The sequence below is a fragment of the Dermochelys coriacea genome, chromosome 6 (genome assembly GCF_009764565.3).
Source record: "Dermochelys coriacea isolate rDerCor1 chromosome 6, rDerCor1.pri.v4, whole genome shotgun sequence".
NCBI classification, from domain to species: domain Eukaryota; kingdom Metazoa; phylum Chordata; order Testudines; family Dermochelyidae; genus Dermochelys; species Dermochelys coriacea.
Genome location: NC_050073.1, coordinates 84,799,458 through 84,819,506, shown reverse-complemented (window position 1 = coordinate 84,819,506; position 20,049 = coordinate 84,799,458). Strand labels below are relative to the sequence as shown.

Sequence of the window (20,049 nt, the reverse complement as noted above, 5' to 3'; positions counted from 1 at the left end):
AACTCCAACAGAGGGGCAGGAGGGCGGGTAATGGAATGGACATGAGCAACATCTCGAAGAACAACAGTTATGAAAGGTAGGTAACCATTTTTTCTTCTTCAAGTGCTTGCTCAAGTCAATTCCATACTAAGTGACTCACAAGCAGTTTGCCAATGGAGGTGGGCTCAGAGTTCAAGGTCTTGCAGCACTACCCTGCCGAAGCCAGCATCATCCTGGGCCTGCAGTGTCAGCACATAATGAGTCATAAACGTGTGCACAGATAACCAGGTAGCAGCTCTACAGATCTCCTGGGCTAAGAAGGCTGCAGATGACACTTGTGCTCTAATCGAGTGCGCTTTGACTATTGCTGGTGGAGGTGCGTTCACCAGCTCGTAGCAGTACCAGATGCAGGCTGTGATTCTGGACGAAATCCTTTGAGCAGACACACCTTTCATCCTATCTGCCACCACCACGAACAGCTGCATTGACTTAGGTAATGGCCATGTTCTATCAATATAGAAGGCCAGCGCCCTTCTGACGTCCAGGGTAAGTAACTTATGCTCTTCTTCGGCTTTATGGGGCTTCGGAAAGAAGATCGGTAAGAAAATATCCTGCCTGGTATGAAACTGGGAAACTACTTGGGCAGGAATGCCGGGTCTGGCTGCAGCTGGACCTTTGTAGAACACTGTATAGAGTGGGTCTGATGTAAATGCTCTGAGCTCAGACACTCTGCAGGGAGCGGACATAACCGCCACCAGGAACGACACCTTCCAGGAGAGAAGAGAGCAGGAAGCCAGAGGTTCGAAGGGAGGCCCCTTGAGCTTCGACACCATGAGATTCAAATCCCAGGGAAGGACAGGATCCTGTCATGAGGGTAAAGACACTCCAGACCTATCAGGAACCGGGCCATCATGTTGTGAGTGAAGATCAACTTGCCTTAGAATGGAGGGTGCAAAGCCAAAATAGCAGCCAAGTGGACTCTGACTGACGACAGTGACAAGCCCTGAAGCTTGAGGTTCAGGAGATAGTCCAGGATCACCTGCAGCGAGGTCTGTGAGGCCTGGATGCCCTGATCCGAGGCCCAGCATGTGAATCTTTTCCACTTTGCCTGATAGGTCACTCTGGTGGAGGGCTTTCTGCTACCCAGCAAGACCTGTTGCACACAGGTCGAGCATTCCCGCTCATCAAAATTCAGCCATGCAGCAGCTACGCAGCAAGTACAGCACAGCAAGTATAGCTACACTATCAAGTACAGCGCCTCCAGGAGACTGCTGTGGTTCTGGGACAGCAGGTCTGGCCAGAGAGGGAGTCTCAGTGGCTCGACTACCAAAAGGTCCAACAGCATGCCGAACCAGTGCTGGTGAGGCCCCTAGGGAGCTATCAGGATAACCCTCACCCTGTCCTGCTTGATCTTTACAAGGACTCTGTGGATCAATGGCACCGGCAAGAAGGCATACATCAGGACACTTCACCACGGAAGCAGGAAAGCATCTGACAGGGAACCGCCGTCCGTCCCCTGGAGTGAATAGAACAGGTGGCATTTCCTGTTCTGGCGGGACGCAAACAAGTACACCTGGGGAGTCCCCCACTTCTGGAAGATCATACTGGCCATCTGTGAATGGAGTGACTACTCATGGCAAGACGAGAAGGTCCCGCTGAGGCAATCTGCTAGCACATTCTTGGTGCTGGGCAGGTGCGCAGCTACCAGATGAATGGCGTGCTGCACACAGAAGTGCCAAAGGCTGAGTTTCTTGGCAGAGGGCTGACAACCTGGCTCCATCCTGTGTGTTAATGTAATACTTTGCAGCGGTATTGTCTGTAGGTCCTGCACCACCTTGCCCCTCAGGTGGGGCAAGAAAGCCTGGCACACCAGGCAAACTGCTCTGAGCTCCCTGATGTTGATGTGGAGAGCCAGATTGTCCTGCAACCCATCAGCCCTGGGTGCTCAGCTTGCCCAGATGTGCTCCCTAGCCCAGGTCCGAAGCATCGGAGACCAGGGTCAGCGATGGGGAGAGGGTCACGAAGGGGGCTCCCTGCAACACCGACCCAGTGTCCAACCACCAATTCAGGGATAACAGGATGTGATTCGGTACCCTGACCACCCGGTCTAGATCGTATCTGTTGGGGGTGTAAACTGATGCCAGCCATACTTGTAGAGGCCGGAGGTGAAGCCAGGCATGACTGATCACGTGAGTACAGGTGGCCATATGACCCAGCAACTGCAGGTAGGTGTGAGCCGTGGTGAGTGGACAGCTCTTCACATGGGAGATCAGGTCTGACATGACATAAAAACGTGCCTCTGGAAGGAAGGCTCTGGCTCGTGTGGAGTCGAGAACCACTCTATGAACCCTATGCATTGGACCATCCTTAAGGTAGATTTTTTCTCATTTATCAACAGACCCAGGTTGCGGCAGGTGGAATGCACCATATCGTGGCTTCTCTGCACTTGGTCCCGAGACCTGCCCTTGATGGGCCAATTGTCAAGATATGAGAAGACGTGGACCCCTCAACGTCTGAGGTAAGTGACCACCAATGCCATACATTTTGTAAAGACCCTTGGAGCCAATGAGAGGCCAAGGGGAGTGCCTTAAATTGGAAATGGTGTTCGCCCATTATAAAACGGAGGAAAAGTCTGTGACTTTGGAATATTGAGATGTGGAAATAGGAGTCTTTCAAGTGAAGGGCAGCGTATCAGTCTCCCAGATCCAGGAAGGGGATGATGGAGGCAAGGGAGACCATGCGAAACTTCAACTTTTTGAGAGACTTGTTGAGGCATTGCAGTTCCAGAATGGGTCTGAGGCCCCCTTTTGCTTTTGGGATTAGAAAGTAGTGGGAGTAGAAACCCTTTCCCTTCAAGTCCCGAGGGACCTCCTCCACTGCCCCCATGTGCAGGAGGTTCTCAATCTCCTGAACAAGGAGTTGCTCATGAGAAGATTTCCTGATGAGGGACGGGAAGGAGGGGGGAGGGAGGGTTGACCAAAAATTGCAAGGTTTACACATTACGTCCAGCACCTAATGGTCCAAGGTGACTTGAGACCAGGCAGAACGGAAGGCACAAAGATGGTTGAGGAAAGAGCAGGGTGGATCCTGGAAGGTGATTGGGGCGTCACTCTCGACCGCACCCTCAAAACGAGCGCTTCTGGCACCCAGGATGTTTTGCCGGGCCGGACTGCGGCTGAAACTAGCGTCTCTGTCCCTTCTTGCAGATCCCTGGTGAGACTGCCACAGCCTAGTCAGCAGGGGCACCCGGAACTGCTTTCTCACAGGCTGCAGCGTATACATGCCCAGAGAGCAAAGGTTGGCCCTGGCTGTCCTTTAGCCCATGCAGCTTCACATCCCATCTGGTTGGAAAAGAGACCATTCCCATTGAATGGGAGGCCCTGGATGGAGGTCTGCATTTCCTGGGAGAGACCTGCAGTCTGAAGCCAGGAGCTGCACCTCATTATCACCACCAACACAACCGCTCTTGCTGCCAAATCCACCACATCCCATGCCATCTGCAGTCTGAAGCCAGGAGCTGCACCTCATTACCACCACCAACACAACCACTCTTGCTGCCAAGTCCACCACATCCCATGCCATCTGGAGGGAGCACCTAGCAGCAGCAGTGCCCTCCTCCACCAGAGTGCCAAATTCCTGGGCCAAACCCTGTGAAAGGAACTCCTTAAACTCATGGAGGGAGTCCCAGAAGTTAAAGTTGTAATATCCCAAGAGGGCCTGATGGTTCACCACCCAGAACTGCAAACTGGTTGTTGAATAAATCTTTCTTCCAAACAGATCCAACCGTTTGGCCTCTTTATTCTTGGGGGTCAAACTGGTATGCTCCTGCTTGTCTCTTTTGTTGGCCGCAGAGAACACCAGTGAGCTGGAGGAGGGGGAGTATAGAAGAACTCAAACCCCTTGGTTGAGACAAAATACTTCTTTTCGGCCCTCTTTGAGGTGGGAGGAATGGAGGAAGGAGTTTGCCAGATACCCATGCCAATCTTAAGGACACTGTCATGCATGGGTAGTGCAACACAGGTTGGGGTAGAGGTTGACAGGACATTAAACAAGGTGTCAACCTGCTCAGCCATTTCCTCCACTTCCAGACCCAAACTCTTGGTCACCCGATGCAGCAGGGCCTGGTGTTCCTTGAAATCGTCCATCGGGCTGGGCCTCCAGGGTCCCACAACTGTCTCATCTGGGACGAGGATGATGATTGCACCACTGGGGAGGTTCCTGGGCATCTTTCCCCACAGGGAAGGGAGGCTTAGGGATGGGCGCCATTCCCTTCACCTCGACCACCGAGTGTGCCTCGTGCACCGAGTCCGGTGCCATCAGTGCCGCCAGCGGTTGCTCCAAGGCGACAACTGATGAGTGGTGAGAAGGGGGCATTGCCACAACCAGCATTCCCCATGCATCCCTATAAGGCCACTGTGCTGGCCACTGGCCATGTTGCCAAGTTGGCGCCGTCAATGTCGATGCAGCCTGGGTTTCCCATTCATGCTGGTGCAGTCTAGATGAGGGGCTGAACTGGGCTTCCATGCCAGAGGAATCCCCTGCTGGTGACCACAGTGCGGCCATTGATGCCTGGCTCTGCTTGCTGACCGTTGCCTTCGGAGACCAATGCCCAGAGCGAGGTGATTGGTGCTGGTAAAGAGGGGACCGGTGCCAATGCCAGGGGGACTGGAGATGTGATGGGGAGCGCTCTCACAATATAGGCAACCAGGACCTACACCTAGAGGACGATTGGTGGGAGGGCAAGCAGCGTCGGTAAAATGGAGACCAGCTTCTTGCTCTAGGCAATCCGCATCAAGATGGCGACGACTGTGAACATGGCACTAGTGACCAAGGATGAGCCCCAGAGTGTCTGGGCTGCAACTCCAACAATCTGTGGCGTGGAGGTGGAGAGCGCTGCTTTGTCTTGGGGGATCAGCAGTGCTCCACTGCCTTCTGAGGGGTCTTAGCGGCTGACTTGCCCTCAAGGACAATCTTTGCTGGTTCCTGGGCACATGCTGCACTGGCAACATCAGCAGAGGCCTGTACTCTCTCGGTGCTGGGGGAGCCCGTGAAGGCGTCGGTGCCGCCAGGGTTTTTGGTCCCATGCTGCTCCCGGGAATCGGTGGTGGACGTTTCACAGGGTTCAGGGCCCCAGCTGGGGTGGTGCGAGCACACGGCTCCGGAGTGACCAGGCAGCCTGAAGTGGGTCTTTTGCCCAATGACCCATGGCCCTTTTTGCTTGGTGCTGGGGAGCCATGCTTTTTAGACTTCTTTTTGGGCACCAGCAACGGAGAATGGTGCTGGGCAGAGCCCAGTGCCAGGGGCGCACTGTGCACCGAGGCCAAGGTACTTGGCGAGTCCTAGAGGGGCTGCATGGAAGCCGGACGCAGGGTGGACTCCATGAGGAGAGCCCATAGCTGAATATCCCACTCCTTTTGCATGCAGGGCCGGAAGTTCTTACAAATTTGGCACTTGTATCTAATGCAGGGGTGGGCAAACTACACCCCATGGGCTGCATCCAGCCCATCAGACCTTTTAATCCAGCCCTCAAGCTCCCAAAGGGGAGTGGGGTGGGGGACCTGCCCACTCTGCCCACCTGGCACTCCCCAGCCCCCAACTCACAATTCCTTAATGAGCACCATCTTCCTGCATGCAAAGCCACACTGCATAGGCACGATTGGCACTGCTTACCTAGACTTCACTGCACTGTTTCTGGGATCAGAACATTGCCCCTATGTGGCAGCATACCCAATCCCCGAGGCGCCAGCCTCCTCGCACCAGCCTCCGCCCAAACTAGCCAATGATCAAGGCCAGCAGCTTCGCAGGGATACCACCCATAATCGAGTCCGATTAGGAACCCCGAGCTCCTTCATCGACCAGTCCCGGAGGCACCACTCCTCTGAGAGACTCACCTCATTCCTCATGAGCCAGTCACCACAGCCCAGACCCTCCCAGTCTCCTATGGCCCCACCCTCAAGGTTTTATGTTTATTACCACTAAAATGTATTTTTATTAAATAGAGTTTATTTGAATACCTCTGAATTGTTAATTTTGTGAGCATTCATGGCCTGCCATATAATTTCCATACCCACATGTGACCCTCAGGCCCAAAAGTTTGCCCATCCCCGCTCTAACATGTGACTCTCCTAAGCACTTGAGGCAGCTGCTATAGGGGTCACTTACAGGCATAGGCCTGTTGCAGTCCATGCAGAGCTTAAACCCTGGGAGACCAGGGCATGCCCCACCTGGGGAAAAATCCTGGCTGGGACCCTAACTGCTAACAATTAGAAAAAGAAAAGGAGTACTTGTGGCACCTTAGAGACTAACAAATTTATTAGAGCATAAGCTTTCGTGAGCTACAGCTCACTTCATCGGATGCTTTTTCTTTTTGCGAATACAGACTAACACGGCTGCTACTCTGAAACCTGCTAACAATTAACTACACTTAACAACTACTTAACACTAACTACTATAAACAAAACTATTTACAAGGCTGTAAGGCTCAAAGTCAGTAGACAAAAAACCACTAGCCCTTGCAGTTCAAGGGAAGGCGCTCCGACTAAACACCACGGGCAGTAAGAAGGAATTGAGAGGGCATAGGGTTGGTGGCGCCTGATATACCGGCACATTAGGGCGGCACTCATGGGGATGCCACTCCCAATGCTACGGATACCGCTAAGGCATAAATCTCGAACAACCATGCATGTGGGTGCGCGCACACCTAGAATGGATTCAACAAGAGCAAGCACTCGAAGAATTTGTGTTGCCCAGATGTAATTAAGGCCAGAATATAGTTCACTATTTAGAAAAAAATATGTTTTGTCTTGAATCAGTACTGATTGGAGTACTCTTCCAGGATTGCCAGGTCTCTTTATGAAATCATGTTCAGATATGTGAGAGGAAAACTCAAGTAAGAGAGCTGTAATAACCAGGAAAAAAGAATTCATAAAGAACTAAAGATGATCAGCTTTCCATAAATGAACAAATGTCCTTGTAAATGTTATATGCACAAAGAACAATCATAGACATGTTTGTCTGTGAGTAATGAATGGCAGCACACAGCAGCTGCACATATAGAAGAGTATCAAGAGCTCATACAATTAACAAAAAATGCTACTATACGAGATTAACTCAATTTTGTGGAAAATTTCATAATCTAGTTCAGCAACTGTGAAATTATTGTAAGTCACCACTCTGCATATATTTATAAATATATGATGACAGAGCAAAAATGACTGGAGTTATCTGTACCATCCTAAGTTTTGATTTCTTTAATTAGCTCAGTGATTTAGACTAAACAAGCAGAATGCTTCAGAAAACAAAATCTTTCCAGCCACAAAAAGGAAATAAGCATTAATTAATTTTTCATGGCATTTCTGGAAGTACAGCTACTATATAAAGATACAATACAGTCACAATTAGTTACATTTAGTGAGCTAAGAAGAATTAGCAATTTGTTAGAGAAAAAGGGTTACTATTAATTAAAATTAAGTCTGTTCATGCAAAAATTTTATTTATTAGAAAATACCCTAACTGGGTCATATTTTCAAAGCCTCTGTTTGGCTACTGAAACTGCACATGCCTACGTCCATGTTATGCCTAGATTTTTATGCAACCCAAAACTTTAGATTTGTATGTATGTATGTAGTTATATATCTCTAACTATGCAGTTTGTATGCACTGTTGACTGAGAAATATTGAAGGTGTTAAACTGTGGGCATAATTTTAGAGGATTTAGAATATTTGATCCTTTGGGCCAAATTAATTTCTGGTATAACTTCACTGGCTTCAGTAGGTTTATACCAGGGATAAAATTTTCCCATTAGAAAAACCACATTTACCAACTACATTCCTATTTTACTTACATTGTGAGAATGATAATTTAAATGATGGTGACACTAGTCACACAAATATGATACAGTTTGGTACTTTATGATGCCTTCAATGAATACTGAAACCAAAATATGCAATGGCATCAAGAGTTTGATTACAATGGGGTTGATTATAAAAAAGAATCATGGTAAAGTAGTCTTAAGTCTGACTTTTGAAATCAATGGACTTACTCACCAAAGTAAAATAACAGGCTATGGTGTGAAGTATAGCAACAGATAGCCTGGTCTAATGTCCACTGAAGTACATGGAAAGACTCTCATTAACTTCAATGAGCTTTGGATCAGGCCAGAGAACCTCAGGAAGAGGAACTATCTCTGGAATAACTGTGAACACTTTATCTCTTAACAATTTCAGGTGGTTTTCTACTGGCGTTACCACTGATTTTTACAAGTACTTTACCCATGTCCATACATTTTATATTACATAATGGTGTCCATAACCTATAATTAGTGTGGCATAAGGGAGTTATATATTCCTCAGAGAAAGTGTTAAATAGTTACACTCTAATCACCTATTAACAGCTAGTAGCTAAATTCACTAGTGTTGATTTTAAACCACTAAAAGTGAACAGTGTCACACCTGTCTTACATTTTTCTCACACAAAGCAAGTTTTGTTCTTGTTTTATCACCTTTAATTAGTAAAGCAGTAGTTCAGTACCTGATTCTGCATTTTGGGCTTCACACTTCATTCTGATGGCTGATAGAAGATCTTGTACCTCTGGAAGAAAATTCATTTTCTCCTTTATACATTTCTCATAGTCAATGTCCAGATTATGTTCCTCTTCCACAGAAGCAGTCACTTGTTTCTTCGGCATGAAACTGTCTTCACATGTAAAAGTAGTGATATCATGCTGAACTTTTTTAAACTGTTGCTCTAGCACCAAGAGTTTGTTTTTTTCACATAGACTCTTTAAAGGTTGCTTCACTTCCTGAGACAATTTTGAATAAAGCTGTTGGTACGCAATGAATGGGTTGGATATATCTGTGTCCCCTTCAATTAATCTTTGGCCTTCTTTCCTGGTTTTCTGGGACATAGACCCTGTCTCCCAGATTATGGTTTTATTAGTTTCCTTGTTGTTTGTTCCTGTTTCTGATGTAATATTTTTTTCCTGAATGCCAAGTTGTCCTTCCTCAGATCTACCTTTTAGCATTTTAAAATTATCTATGTTTAAATTATTTGTAGCTTCTGCCATCTGAATTGTGTCTTTCTCTTGTTCAGATTCGTTTTCCTTTAACTCAGCCTCTGTCCTTTGCACGTTATTAAATTCTACCTTTATCTGGTTTATCCTAATATCTTCCCTGTTTTCATTTGGGTCTAGGACAGGACTTTTTTGTTCAGAATTTATTCTAAAGTCTCCATTATTATTTTTACTAAACAAACTTCCAAGAAAATGTGAAGTTTTTGTAAAAATACTAGTCACTCCCCCCTCTGTCATGACACCATTTTTATAATTTATATTTTGTGAGTCTGTTTTTTTCTGATCATCAGTATTTTTTTTGCTTTTGTCCTTACTGTCTGTTGCTTTTTCAGAAATAGTTAATTTTTTTATATGATTTATGTTTTCAGTTGGAAGAGCATCTTCCCTATCAATGTGTCTTTTACCTTTCAGATCTCTATGTTTCACAGCATTTAAATGGAGTGTTTCCAAGCCCTGCTCACTTTGCGAAGGTACACGTTCTATGTTGTTGTGTGCTGAATCATGATAATGGGGAATATGTAACAAAGGCTTGTTAGGATTAGAGCCACCATGATTTTTAAGAGGTGCCTGGGTTTGCAATTCAGTAGACTCAAAAGATTCTAAATGTAATGCTAGGTTTCTTTTTTCAGAGTTCTCAACTACACTAGATTGTTCTTGGAATAAATGTTCGTGTTCATTAAGTAGGATATGATTGGATTCTGCAGTTATTTTTGTTGTAACTAAACTTTCTTCAGACATTTTCTGTGATTTTGCTACATCCTGTAACTTTGGTGTTACATTGTCATTTGAATGAGGATATGATGATATTTTCTGGTATTCAGATTCATTTTCTGTATTTATGCTTTCCATATCTTCATGATGACTTGAACTGCTGGGCTCTGGTACTTCTAAATCTGATGATATGGAAGACTCTTTTCTTTTAGTATGTAGCATCTGAGTTCTATATTTCTTTCCAGGATCTGAATTACTATTATCCCCAGTCCCACATTCTGATATCAGAGGCTCATGTTGGGAAGATGAATCATCCAGTTCTATATCTATTGGCTCTTTTTTATGGTGTGGTATATTCATGGAAATTTGTTGAGATTGAAGCTCCTCTTCAGAAAAAGTATCAGCACTAGCATCAGGTGCTATAATTTGTTCTTGTAGGACTTGTTCACCAAGAACATTTACTGTTAATGAATCATCACTAATTCTAATATTATCAGAGTGCTGTTCAGACGGATTTGAAATATGTTCTCTTTTATTGTATTCGTCATCTATTTGCTCCTGTGGAAATGGCATAGAAGATTGTGGAACTTCATTGCCTTTGTTTTGCAAATCATACAGTAAATAATTTAATGTGTGACTGTCTTGCTCAAGAATTATACTCTTACTTTGTATTATTTCCTCAGATGTAGCTACTGAAGATGTTTCTTGATTAGCCAAAATATTTGCTCTCTTTTCATTTTGGGGTTTATTTGGCTCATAATTTTTTATCATTTGCTCACTGTGTTCTAGGTTATCTTCACCACACTCTGAAACATGTGAAAAATTCTCTGGCTGTTTTATTCTGTCTTGGGAAAAATTATTCATGTCTTTGCTATTCACTACAATTTTGTCTAACACATCATCATCAACATTTGAGTTGGAAAAATGATCTTTTATGGAATCTTGTGAGACATCATGCAAACCTTTGTCTGAAGAATTTTCAGTATATTCCCCATCAGTGAGTTCTCTTTCCTCTTCAGAATCCAAAGTAATATGTTGTTCCTGTACTTCATTATTTACATGGTGTTTTGATAGTGATTCATCAAAATGCAGAGAAGATAACTGGTCTGAAACTTGAATTTTCTTTGTGTCAACAATGTGATCAATGCCAAGTTCATGACTATTATCCTCTGAAAAATTTTCAGCTAAGTAACCCTGCCTTACTCCCTTTTTAATAATATTTTGTTGACTAGAATAAGAATCTTCACAGAAGTATCCATGTTGTTCTGGTAAATCTTTTATATTTATTTTTGATTCTAAAGATACCTGCTGCTCATCTTCTAAAATAGAAACTTCACTTTTCTCTTTTATATTAGAAAATTCCTCTCTTTCATTTCTTTTAGAATTGTGTTCCTTGCATTTTGGATATGTAAATAAAGGGTCTACTCTGTGTTCTAACTGGGATTCTGAAAATGAAAGAAATGAGCTATCTTTTACTAATTTAGTATCTTTCATTGTGTTTTCACTATCTTGTTCAATATTTTGCACTGTCAACGGAGAAAATAGAACACTTTCTTTGAAAATGTCTACATCACTCTTCTCTAGTACTTGTTCATTAATCTTCTGATTTGTTTGGCCTTTCAGTTCAATTTCTTTGCCATTTGTAGTCTGGCCATTTTCATCATTGAAGCTCAGAGTCTCTCGTAGCCTTTGCAGAGAATGCTCATCTTTGGTTGCAAAACATTGGAAGCTCAGTATGTTTTTATAATGACTAAAAGAAAAGACAGGCTGTGGTTCTTCAAACTGGTTTTGCTTGTCTTTCTCTGAATTATCAGCTGTGTCTAAGTCCTCAGATAAACTGGAAGAAGATAAAAGCTGCGCTACAACTGATTCCCAAGTGTCTTGAGAAACTATAGATTCCTGCTCCTTTTGATCATCTGATATGTCCATATTAAAATCTATGTTTCCAGAGATATTTTCATACCAACCTGCCTGGTCATTTTTGCTCTCTGATTCCTCTGTTATCTCTTTTACTTCAGTGTTTTCTATTACTTGACTTTCTGCTGCTGAATTTTGTTCTGTACTGTAAAGCTCAGTTAGTTTGGTTTTGTCTGATATTCCTTGAGTAAAAGGTGACTCAGCTTTATTTAGGATTTTCTTGAAGTTCAAAAGACTATCTACATTTGCTGGCAACTCCCCAGAACTTGGTGTGTCAAATTCTGAATCTACTGATTCTTGTTTATGTGTTTTCAGATTATTTTGTCCTTCATCTTGCATCATTTCAGCTATTTCTCTTTGTGAGTTCCTCTCTATGTAAGTTTCAGTTTCTTGTAGGTTTAAAGTATGCATTTCTTCATTCTTATCTGTTCTGTCCTCTTTATGTTCAATTGCTTCCTCTTTTGATAACACACGCTGTTCACTAGAATAAAAATCTTCACTTATATATTCATGTTGTACTGGTGAATCTATTGTATTGTCTAACTTTAAATCTGAAGATGCATGCTGCTGGTCTTTGGAGATAGGGACATCACTGTTATCTTTTATATTAGAAAATTCCTGTCTTTCACTACCCTCAGAAACGGGTTCCTCAGGGTTTGAATATCTAGATATTTGTGAATGTTGACCTTGGGAGATTTTAGATTCTAACTGGGATTCTACAGATAAAAGGGGTGAAGTATTGTTATATATTACTAATCTCGCATCTTGTATAGTTTTTTCACTACTTTGTTCATTATCTTGCACTGCTAATGGGGACAACAGAACTCTTTCTTGGGACATTGCCACATCTCCCTTCTCTTGCATATTCTCACTAACCCTCTGATTTGCTTGTAATTTCACTGCAGTTTCTTTACTTCCTTGTAATATTTCATCATTATTTTCAGATTGGGTGAGTTCTTCACTAAAGTTCAAATCCTCCTGTGCATTTTGCACAGATTCCTTTACTTTGGTTGTTAAACTGTGAAAGCTCAGTATGTTTGTAAAATGAGTAAATGAGAGGAGAGATTGAGATTCTTCAAACCTGTCATGCTTTTCTTCTTCTGAATTTTTAGCAATAGTGGAGTCTAAGCTTTGAGGTGAGCTAGGAAAAGAGTGAAGCTGGGATGTAACTGATTCCTGTATGCCATGAGCAACCACAGATTCCTGCCCCTGTTCATTATCTGATGTGTCCCTATTAAATGTAATGAAGTTACTATATATTTTTTCATACCAACCTGACTGGCCATTTATGCTTTCTGACTCCTGCGTTATCTCTTTAACTTCAGTGTTTTCCATAACTGGAGTTTCTGATACTGGGTTTTGTTCTGAACTGTGAGGTTCAATTAGTTTGTCTTTGTCAGCAACATCTGTAGTAAAAGATGACTCTTCTGCATTTTTGGTGCTCTTTAAATTGAGAGGATTATCTTCATTTACTGGCAACTCCCCAGAAGTTGGTGTTTTATTGTCTGAATCTAATATTTCATGTACATTATTTTTCTTGTCATTTTGTTCTTCACTTATCATTACTTTGGCTGTTTCCTTTTTCAGTTCTCTGTCCATCTGAGATTCAGTTTCTTGTGGGGTCGAAGTCTGAATTTCTTCATTCTTATCTGTTGCAACCTTCATTTCTCTGCTTTGCTCCTCGTTTGTTATAGGGTTCTCTTTCTTAGCATGCCCAAATGTTAAAACATCACTTAAACCCAAATTAAACCAGCTTGATTTGGATACCTCATTGTGACTTTTTTGCTTTTCTTCTGTTGATTTTTCTGCAGCTGCATTTCTTTGTTCAAACTCAGAATGCTCAGCATTACTAAAACTATCATGGATTTGTGGATTATTTTCTTTGGACAGCAAACCAAGGCCTGAATTCTCTCTATCAAAATTTAGTAAATCTGTCAATCTACTCTGAAACCAGCCAGAAGGCTCTGGTTTATCCTCATCAGTTAATTCTTTCATGTCACTTTCATCAGTTATTGCTATTTTTCTGCTTCTGAATGTATTTTCTTCTAGAGGTTTGGTCACTGTTTCAAAAGCTTCCTCATCTTGTTTACTTCCTAGGCCAAGCCATCCTACAACACCAGAAACAGTCCATGTAGATTGTATTGGAGCTGGTTTCAGTGGGTGACTGCTTTTAGCTTCTTGCAGGACAGCATCATCTTTTCCATTCTTGTTTTTTCTGAACAATTTTTTGCTCTCAGTCTCCTTTTGAGTGTGAGGGTCTTTGAACTTTCTGTCTAATTCATCACTTTCAGGAACTGACTCAATTCCATGTTCCCACTGGAAGGAAATAGTTGTCTGTTTTTGGAGCTCACCTTCGGACATCTTTGATTCTGGCTCTGTGTAAGGTAATGGATATTCACTTTCTTCATTAGGATCGTGCAATACACTATCTTTATTTTCCAAAAGGTATTCACCTCCATCAAGACAAAGGAAATCAGTTTCCTAAAAGAATAATAGTCACCTTTTTATTATGTGTATGGATGTTTTAAAGTATTTTGTAATAAAATAATACACCCATTTTATCTACTTTTTTGCTTCTGTACAATAGTATGTGTGTATAGCCTTGTATGAGGAAATGTAGGTAATCTGGATATTCCTCATGGCTCTATTTGGCTTACTTGGTATAATGTGTGGATCTAAACTTCTTAATAGAGATCTGTGTCTAAGCAATATACACAGACAAATGGTAGAATAACAAGAAAAACACATACTGAATGACCCCAAAGAAGAATTGCAATGACACCTGAGTTTCTACCCATGAATCAGCTGGAGAACAGAATTTCAGCTGTTCATCAGTATACAGGGAAGACTGGTGATATTAGTTTACCTTAGTTGGCACTTCTACTTCTTGTGTAATAAAAACGTCTTCAGTTTGAACTGCATTCTTTGGGAAATATCCAAAATCCTTCCCTTTCTATAAAAATAAAAATGGAAGGAGAGTATTTAGCATTTTGTTATATATACAGATGATGTGTGTATCTTTGCTTGTTAAAAACTTATGATCAAACAAATACTTAGATTAGAAGAGCCCTCTAAAGTTGATATTCATACCCATTTTGGTCAATGGAACCCCTTCTCCTTCACAAATAAATGTTTTCTCCATCACTTCTTGAAGCATATGACACTGTGTATCCCATGCTATGTTTTACAATTTACACATGCACATTACTATTGTGAACAAATGTTGGTTCAGTATCAAAACAGTAGCCTGGACACAGCTTCAATTCATATGCTACTATATGCACTAATGATTTGATCCCACGCCCACTGATATCAGTGGCAAAGCTCCGAGTGGCTTAAGTCAGACCAAATTCATTCCCTCATAGCAAATGAGAACCATACTCCTCCATGTATTTTATGTTCACAAATGTAATGTATATATTGGGTATCTACTTACCAGCCCTAAATTATTTCTCTGTGTAGGATGTGTTAGGGAACTAGATGAGAAATTGTTATGATCCATGTCAACAGGAGGTACAGGGTTATCTAGTAATCTGAGCTACCAACCTCCTAACTGAAGGAAAAGCATTACATTTTTATATTATCAAAGACAACAGGCAATGATCATCTGGTCTGCTTTTGAAATTATTCTGCTCAACTAGGTAAATATATATTTTATGACATGCACAAATTTTCAAAATGCATAAAGTTTCACTTATTGACTGCGTTGGTTAACTTTATTTTTGGTAGAGCTATCCGGTTCTTCTATTGTAACCATCACCTGGTATTTGAGCACCTACAACAGGGGTGGGCAAACTATGGCGAGGGGGCCATATCCAGCCCTTCAGACATTTTAATCCGGCCCTCGAGCTCCCGCTGGTGAGCAGGGTCCAGGGCTTGCTCCGCTCCAGCTGGGGGCTTTCCCCACTCCGCACATGCTGTGGCTCCACATGGCTCCTGGAAGTAGCGGCATGTCTCCCCTCTGGCTCCTATGGGTAGGGGCAGCGAGGGGGCTCCGCACACTGCCCCCACCCCAAGCGCCGCCCCCGCAGCTCCCTTTGGCTGGGAACCATGGCCAATGGGAGCTGCAGGGGCGGTGTCTGAGGACGGCGTAGCGTGCCGAGCCACCTGGCTGCACTTCCACAAAGGAGCCGGAGAGGGGATATATTGCTGCTTCCGGAAGCTGCTTGAGGTAAATGCTGCCTGAAGCCTGTGTCCCGACACCCTCCCACACCCCAACCCCCTGCCCCAGCCATGATCCCTCTCCCGCCCTCCGAAACCCACGGTCCCAGCCCGGAGCACCCTCCTGCACTCCCAACCCCTCATCCCCTGAGCCACCCCAGAGCCTGTACCCCCAGCTGGAGCCCTCACCCCCCCCGCACCCCAACCCCATACCCCAGCCTGGAGCCCCCTCCCACACCCTGAACTCCTTGTTTCTGGTCCCACCCCAGAGCCCGCCCCCCAGCTGGAGCCCTCACCCCCCCTCTCACCCCAATCCCCAATTTTATGAGCATTCATGGCCCGCCATATAATTTCCATACCCAGATGTGGCCCTCGGGACAAAAAGTTTGCCCACCCTGACCTACAAGGTTTGAACCCATGCAAACACATGTCCACTGTATCTTAAGTCCATCACTGTCTTAACCATTTGACCGTTCTATTGAAGGTGCTCAAGAAAAATTCCCAATTACTTCTTTGGGAGTTTTGTTTTAACAAAGATTGCAGGATCAGACACCAAAATTGGATTTTTGATTAGATAGTTTTAACAACTCCTTACCTACATTCAAATTAGTCTGTGGATGCTTGACCCAATAGACCTGAACTGTTGTAAGTAAGCCATGTAGTTAAAAGACGGATGATATGGTAATGACTATAGCATAATTACTGTGAGACTGAAGACCAGGATTGCAGTCTCAGCTCTATCACTCCCAATGGGACCTTAGGCAAATCTGGGGTTAACCTTCCCTCTCTGGGGAAAATGGAAATCATAACTACTTACCTCACAAAGATGCTATGAGCCTTAATTGGCTAATGTTCATCAAGTGTTGAAAGATCCTTAGATGACAGGTATTATAGATGTGTAAATGTATTATTACAGGGGTGGCCAAACTGTGGCTTGTGAGCCACATGTGCCTCTTTCACAGTTAATATGCGGCTCACAAAGCCCCCTATGCCCCCATTTTCTACCTACCAGACTGGTGGGGGAGAGGGAGTTCAGGGCTTCTGCCCTGCAGTGGGGTGGTGGAGCTAGAGGCTTCTGCCAAAGACGACTGGTGCCTGTTGAGAGTGGGGAGTTCAGTTTAAAGGTTCGGCCCCCCAACAGCTTGAGTCACGCCCCTCCCCCAGGCATGCCCCCTCTCTTACCCTCACTAGCCCCTCCCTGCAGCTCCCATGTGTTAGCTTTGTGTGGGAGAGGCAGCAGCAAAAGCAGCGGCTCTCCCTGCAGCTCCCAGCTGTTTGAGGCTGCCTCTCCCCACAGCTGCAGCTGCCATGTAGGGAGGGGGCCCAGTGATACCATGTGACCGAGCAGGGCCAGCAAACCCTGGCAAAAAGCTTGGGGGGGGCACATGACACCGCATGCCCCCCATGCGCTGTCTCTGGTTTCTGTCCAGCAGGGAGGAGAGTCTCGGAGTTTCAGACCTCCGAGGCATACCTGCCCCGGCATTGCTCTCAAATTTCTGAAGATTGTTGTATGTGGCTCAGAGGGTCAGTAAGTTCGACCACCCCTGTATTATTGTTTTATTTAGCTTGCTCATAGTGAAATTATAGGTTTCAGAGTAGCAGCCGTGTTAGTCTGTATTCGCAAAAAGAAAAGGAGTACTTGTGGCACCTTAGAGACTAACAAATTTATTAGAGCATAAGCTTTCGTGAGCTACAGCTCACTTCATCGGATGCATTTGGAAATTATAGCAGACTGAAATACTTACACTTCCTGCCCACAAATCTTCCCTTTTTCTTGAAAGTTTGGAGTATACGATTATCTCTTCCCCCATTTTGAATTTCAGATATCGGCAGTCAGGCCCTACGTAGTCTTTAGTGCCTTGGACTCTGCTCATTGCGGCTGAATATATGTAAAAAGGGAGCAAAAAGCAACTAGCATAACTACCTTTCTTAAATCATTTATCACTCTGAAAAAGTAGATGTGATAGATATAAAGAAACACTAAACATTGTTTATATATGAATAAAATATGTTTTATGATAATATCACTGTTTAAATTCTAAAGTAGAAAGCTACTCAAAAACTGGAATATACATATGCATACATATCATGCACTCATTAAAGTCAGTGGCAAAAATCCTATTGACATCAGTGAGAATAGAACCCAGTCCTAGATATTCAGACCATCTTTCAGTATTGGCATGCACAAAACTTCCAATGCCTTCAACAGGAGTTATACATGTGGAGCAGCTGCAGGCTAAGGTGTTCCACACGTCCATAAAAAACTGGGAGATCCAAAGACAACATTTTCCAAGTATTTTGATTGTTTGACTTTTAAATATTGCACATTTTCATTGGCTTATTTTTCAGCTATTTTAGTCCTTTCTTTTGAACATAATATTAAAGACAAAAAAGCTAAGTTTAAACAATATAAGCATGAAGAAATATACATGTTGCCAAAAGCAGGAAATTTAAAGTCTAGGTGCCTGGCTTTCATTTCAATTTCCTTTTCAATAACTTTTTAAATACTATACTCAGTTTGAGTCCCAATCCCTCCCATAAGCTGCTCCACAGAAGCAGACACCTGAGCCTGCCTGGAGCCGCCTGAAGTCAATGGGGCCCATCTGAGTGCAAGGATCCAGCTGCATAGAGCAATTTGCAGGATTGGGAACTCTGTGTGCAAATGTCAGCTTGCAAGGTGGATAGGCTCTCAGTTTTGAAAGTGCAAAAATTTGTAAGTGCAAAACCAAAGGAGGCAGCTGAAAAATTGGCTCCAAGTATATGTGACAAAAACAGGTTTCACAGTGGTAATCAGAGAGGTGGCTTTTCTACAAAGTATTCATTTCGTATCACTGCCATTTCTGATTCTGCAGCAAGCCTGGACAGCTGTTTATGCAGACGATTCTCCAAAAATTATATAGGGCCTTTCTATCGTATTCCTTAACTAATTTCTGCCCTTAAGTCACACCATAGCAGGAAAAATAAATAAAGGACAAATGAGCAGTATCTTTCACAAGAAGAACTTATAATGGGGGGAAAAAAAGAACATTTTGCTAAACCAGAATATGTGTTCTGTAAACATTTTTATATTCTTTTTACATTTACAGATATATCAGTTTAGAATTTTTTTTTAAATATTTCAGTATACAGAGAAGAATAATTAAAAATAAATACATTAGATGTTTCTTAACATAGATTATTTTCAGGAAACTCATGGAAAACTATAAGATGTTAGCTCCAAGTTTCTAATGTACTGGTAACAAGAAGTATTTCTACTGAACTTTGCCCTTTTGCATATTTCCACAACACAGTCCCACAGAAGGGTTTTCCAGGAATATTTTTCCTTTATGGAAAATATATAGGGGTATCCTTCATAAGCCTAATACTTTGACAACAGTACATTAAAGCATTTACACTTTCCAAATTTTCTTTCACATTTTTATTGTGGGCTTCTACATTGTGATTTGAAATGACTACATATAGATTTACCAGACTCATTAAAAATAAAAACCTTTTAACTTACTTTCACATTCCTGATCGCCACACTTTTTCCACTCTGACAGTAGCTTTGTACTCTGCAGACTTGTTAAAAATGAAATTACTAACAGCAAAATTCTGTGATCCAAAAACTTCTCCATACTAGGAAAGCAAAACGTAAATCTATAATTTGGTAAAACTACACAAGTAGGATTGGTATTCAGTCAGCAGAAATATCTAATATTATTGTACTTAACCTAACCAAATGTTGAAAATAAGATCCCATTTTCCTTCTGGCTGCGGAATCTGCTTAAACAGAAGAGCATTAGATTTCCACAGTTTGCAGAGTCAGTTATCCTGATTAAACACATAGGCTTAATAATTAACTAAGTTTTGATAGCTGGACTAGTTTTTTGAATACCAAGCAATGAACTCTATTCAGACTGAAGATTTTAGACCTCCTAGAAGCTAATAAGCAAGTGGATTATACTGTACTATATGTGGCTTATGGGAAATCGTGGGGCAAAAATTCAACATTTGTCGAAAGTTTTAGTGAAAATTATGGTTTATTTTCCTGATTGTTGAAGGAATATTTTTAACATACAACTCGTCAACACATTATGAGCTCAGTCTCTCATGTATTGGCTCAATTTCCTGTGTAAATTGATTTGCACAATTGCCTTTATACTTGCCAACAATTTTTTTTTTTTTCAGAAAAAATTCCTCAAATAAACCATAGGTCGAGAGGTTTTTT

The 20,049-nt window shown here is 42.8% G+C and overlaps 1 protein-coding gene across 6 annotated transcripts in view; it reads right to left on the bottom strand.

Annotated features, from left to right (window-relative positions):
- The window catches only part of MIA2 (MIA SH3 domain ER export factor 2), a 70,479-nt gene extending 50,913 nt beyond the window's left edge, over positions 1-19,566 (bottom strand). For 2 of the 6 annotated variants that reach the window (XR_006281924.1, XM_043516135.1), the window contains exon 1: positions 8,510-12,935. Coding sequence is in view for 5 of the 6 variants with exons in the window: in XM_043516135.1 (XP_043372070.1) it covers positions 8,510-12,542 (4,033 nt within the window). In the remaining variant the exon portion in view is untranslated. The other 4 variants (XM_043516136.1, XM_043516137.1, XM_038404385.2 and 1 more) reach the window with 4 other exon arrangements.
- Between the last annotated feature and the right edge of the window lie 483 nt (positions 19,567-20,049).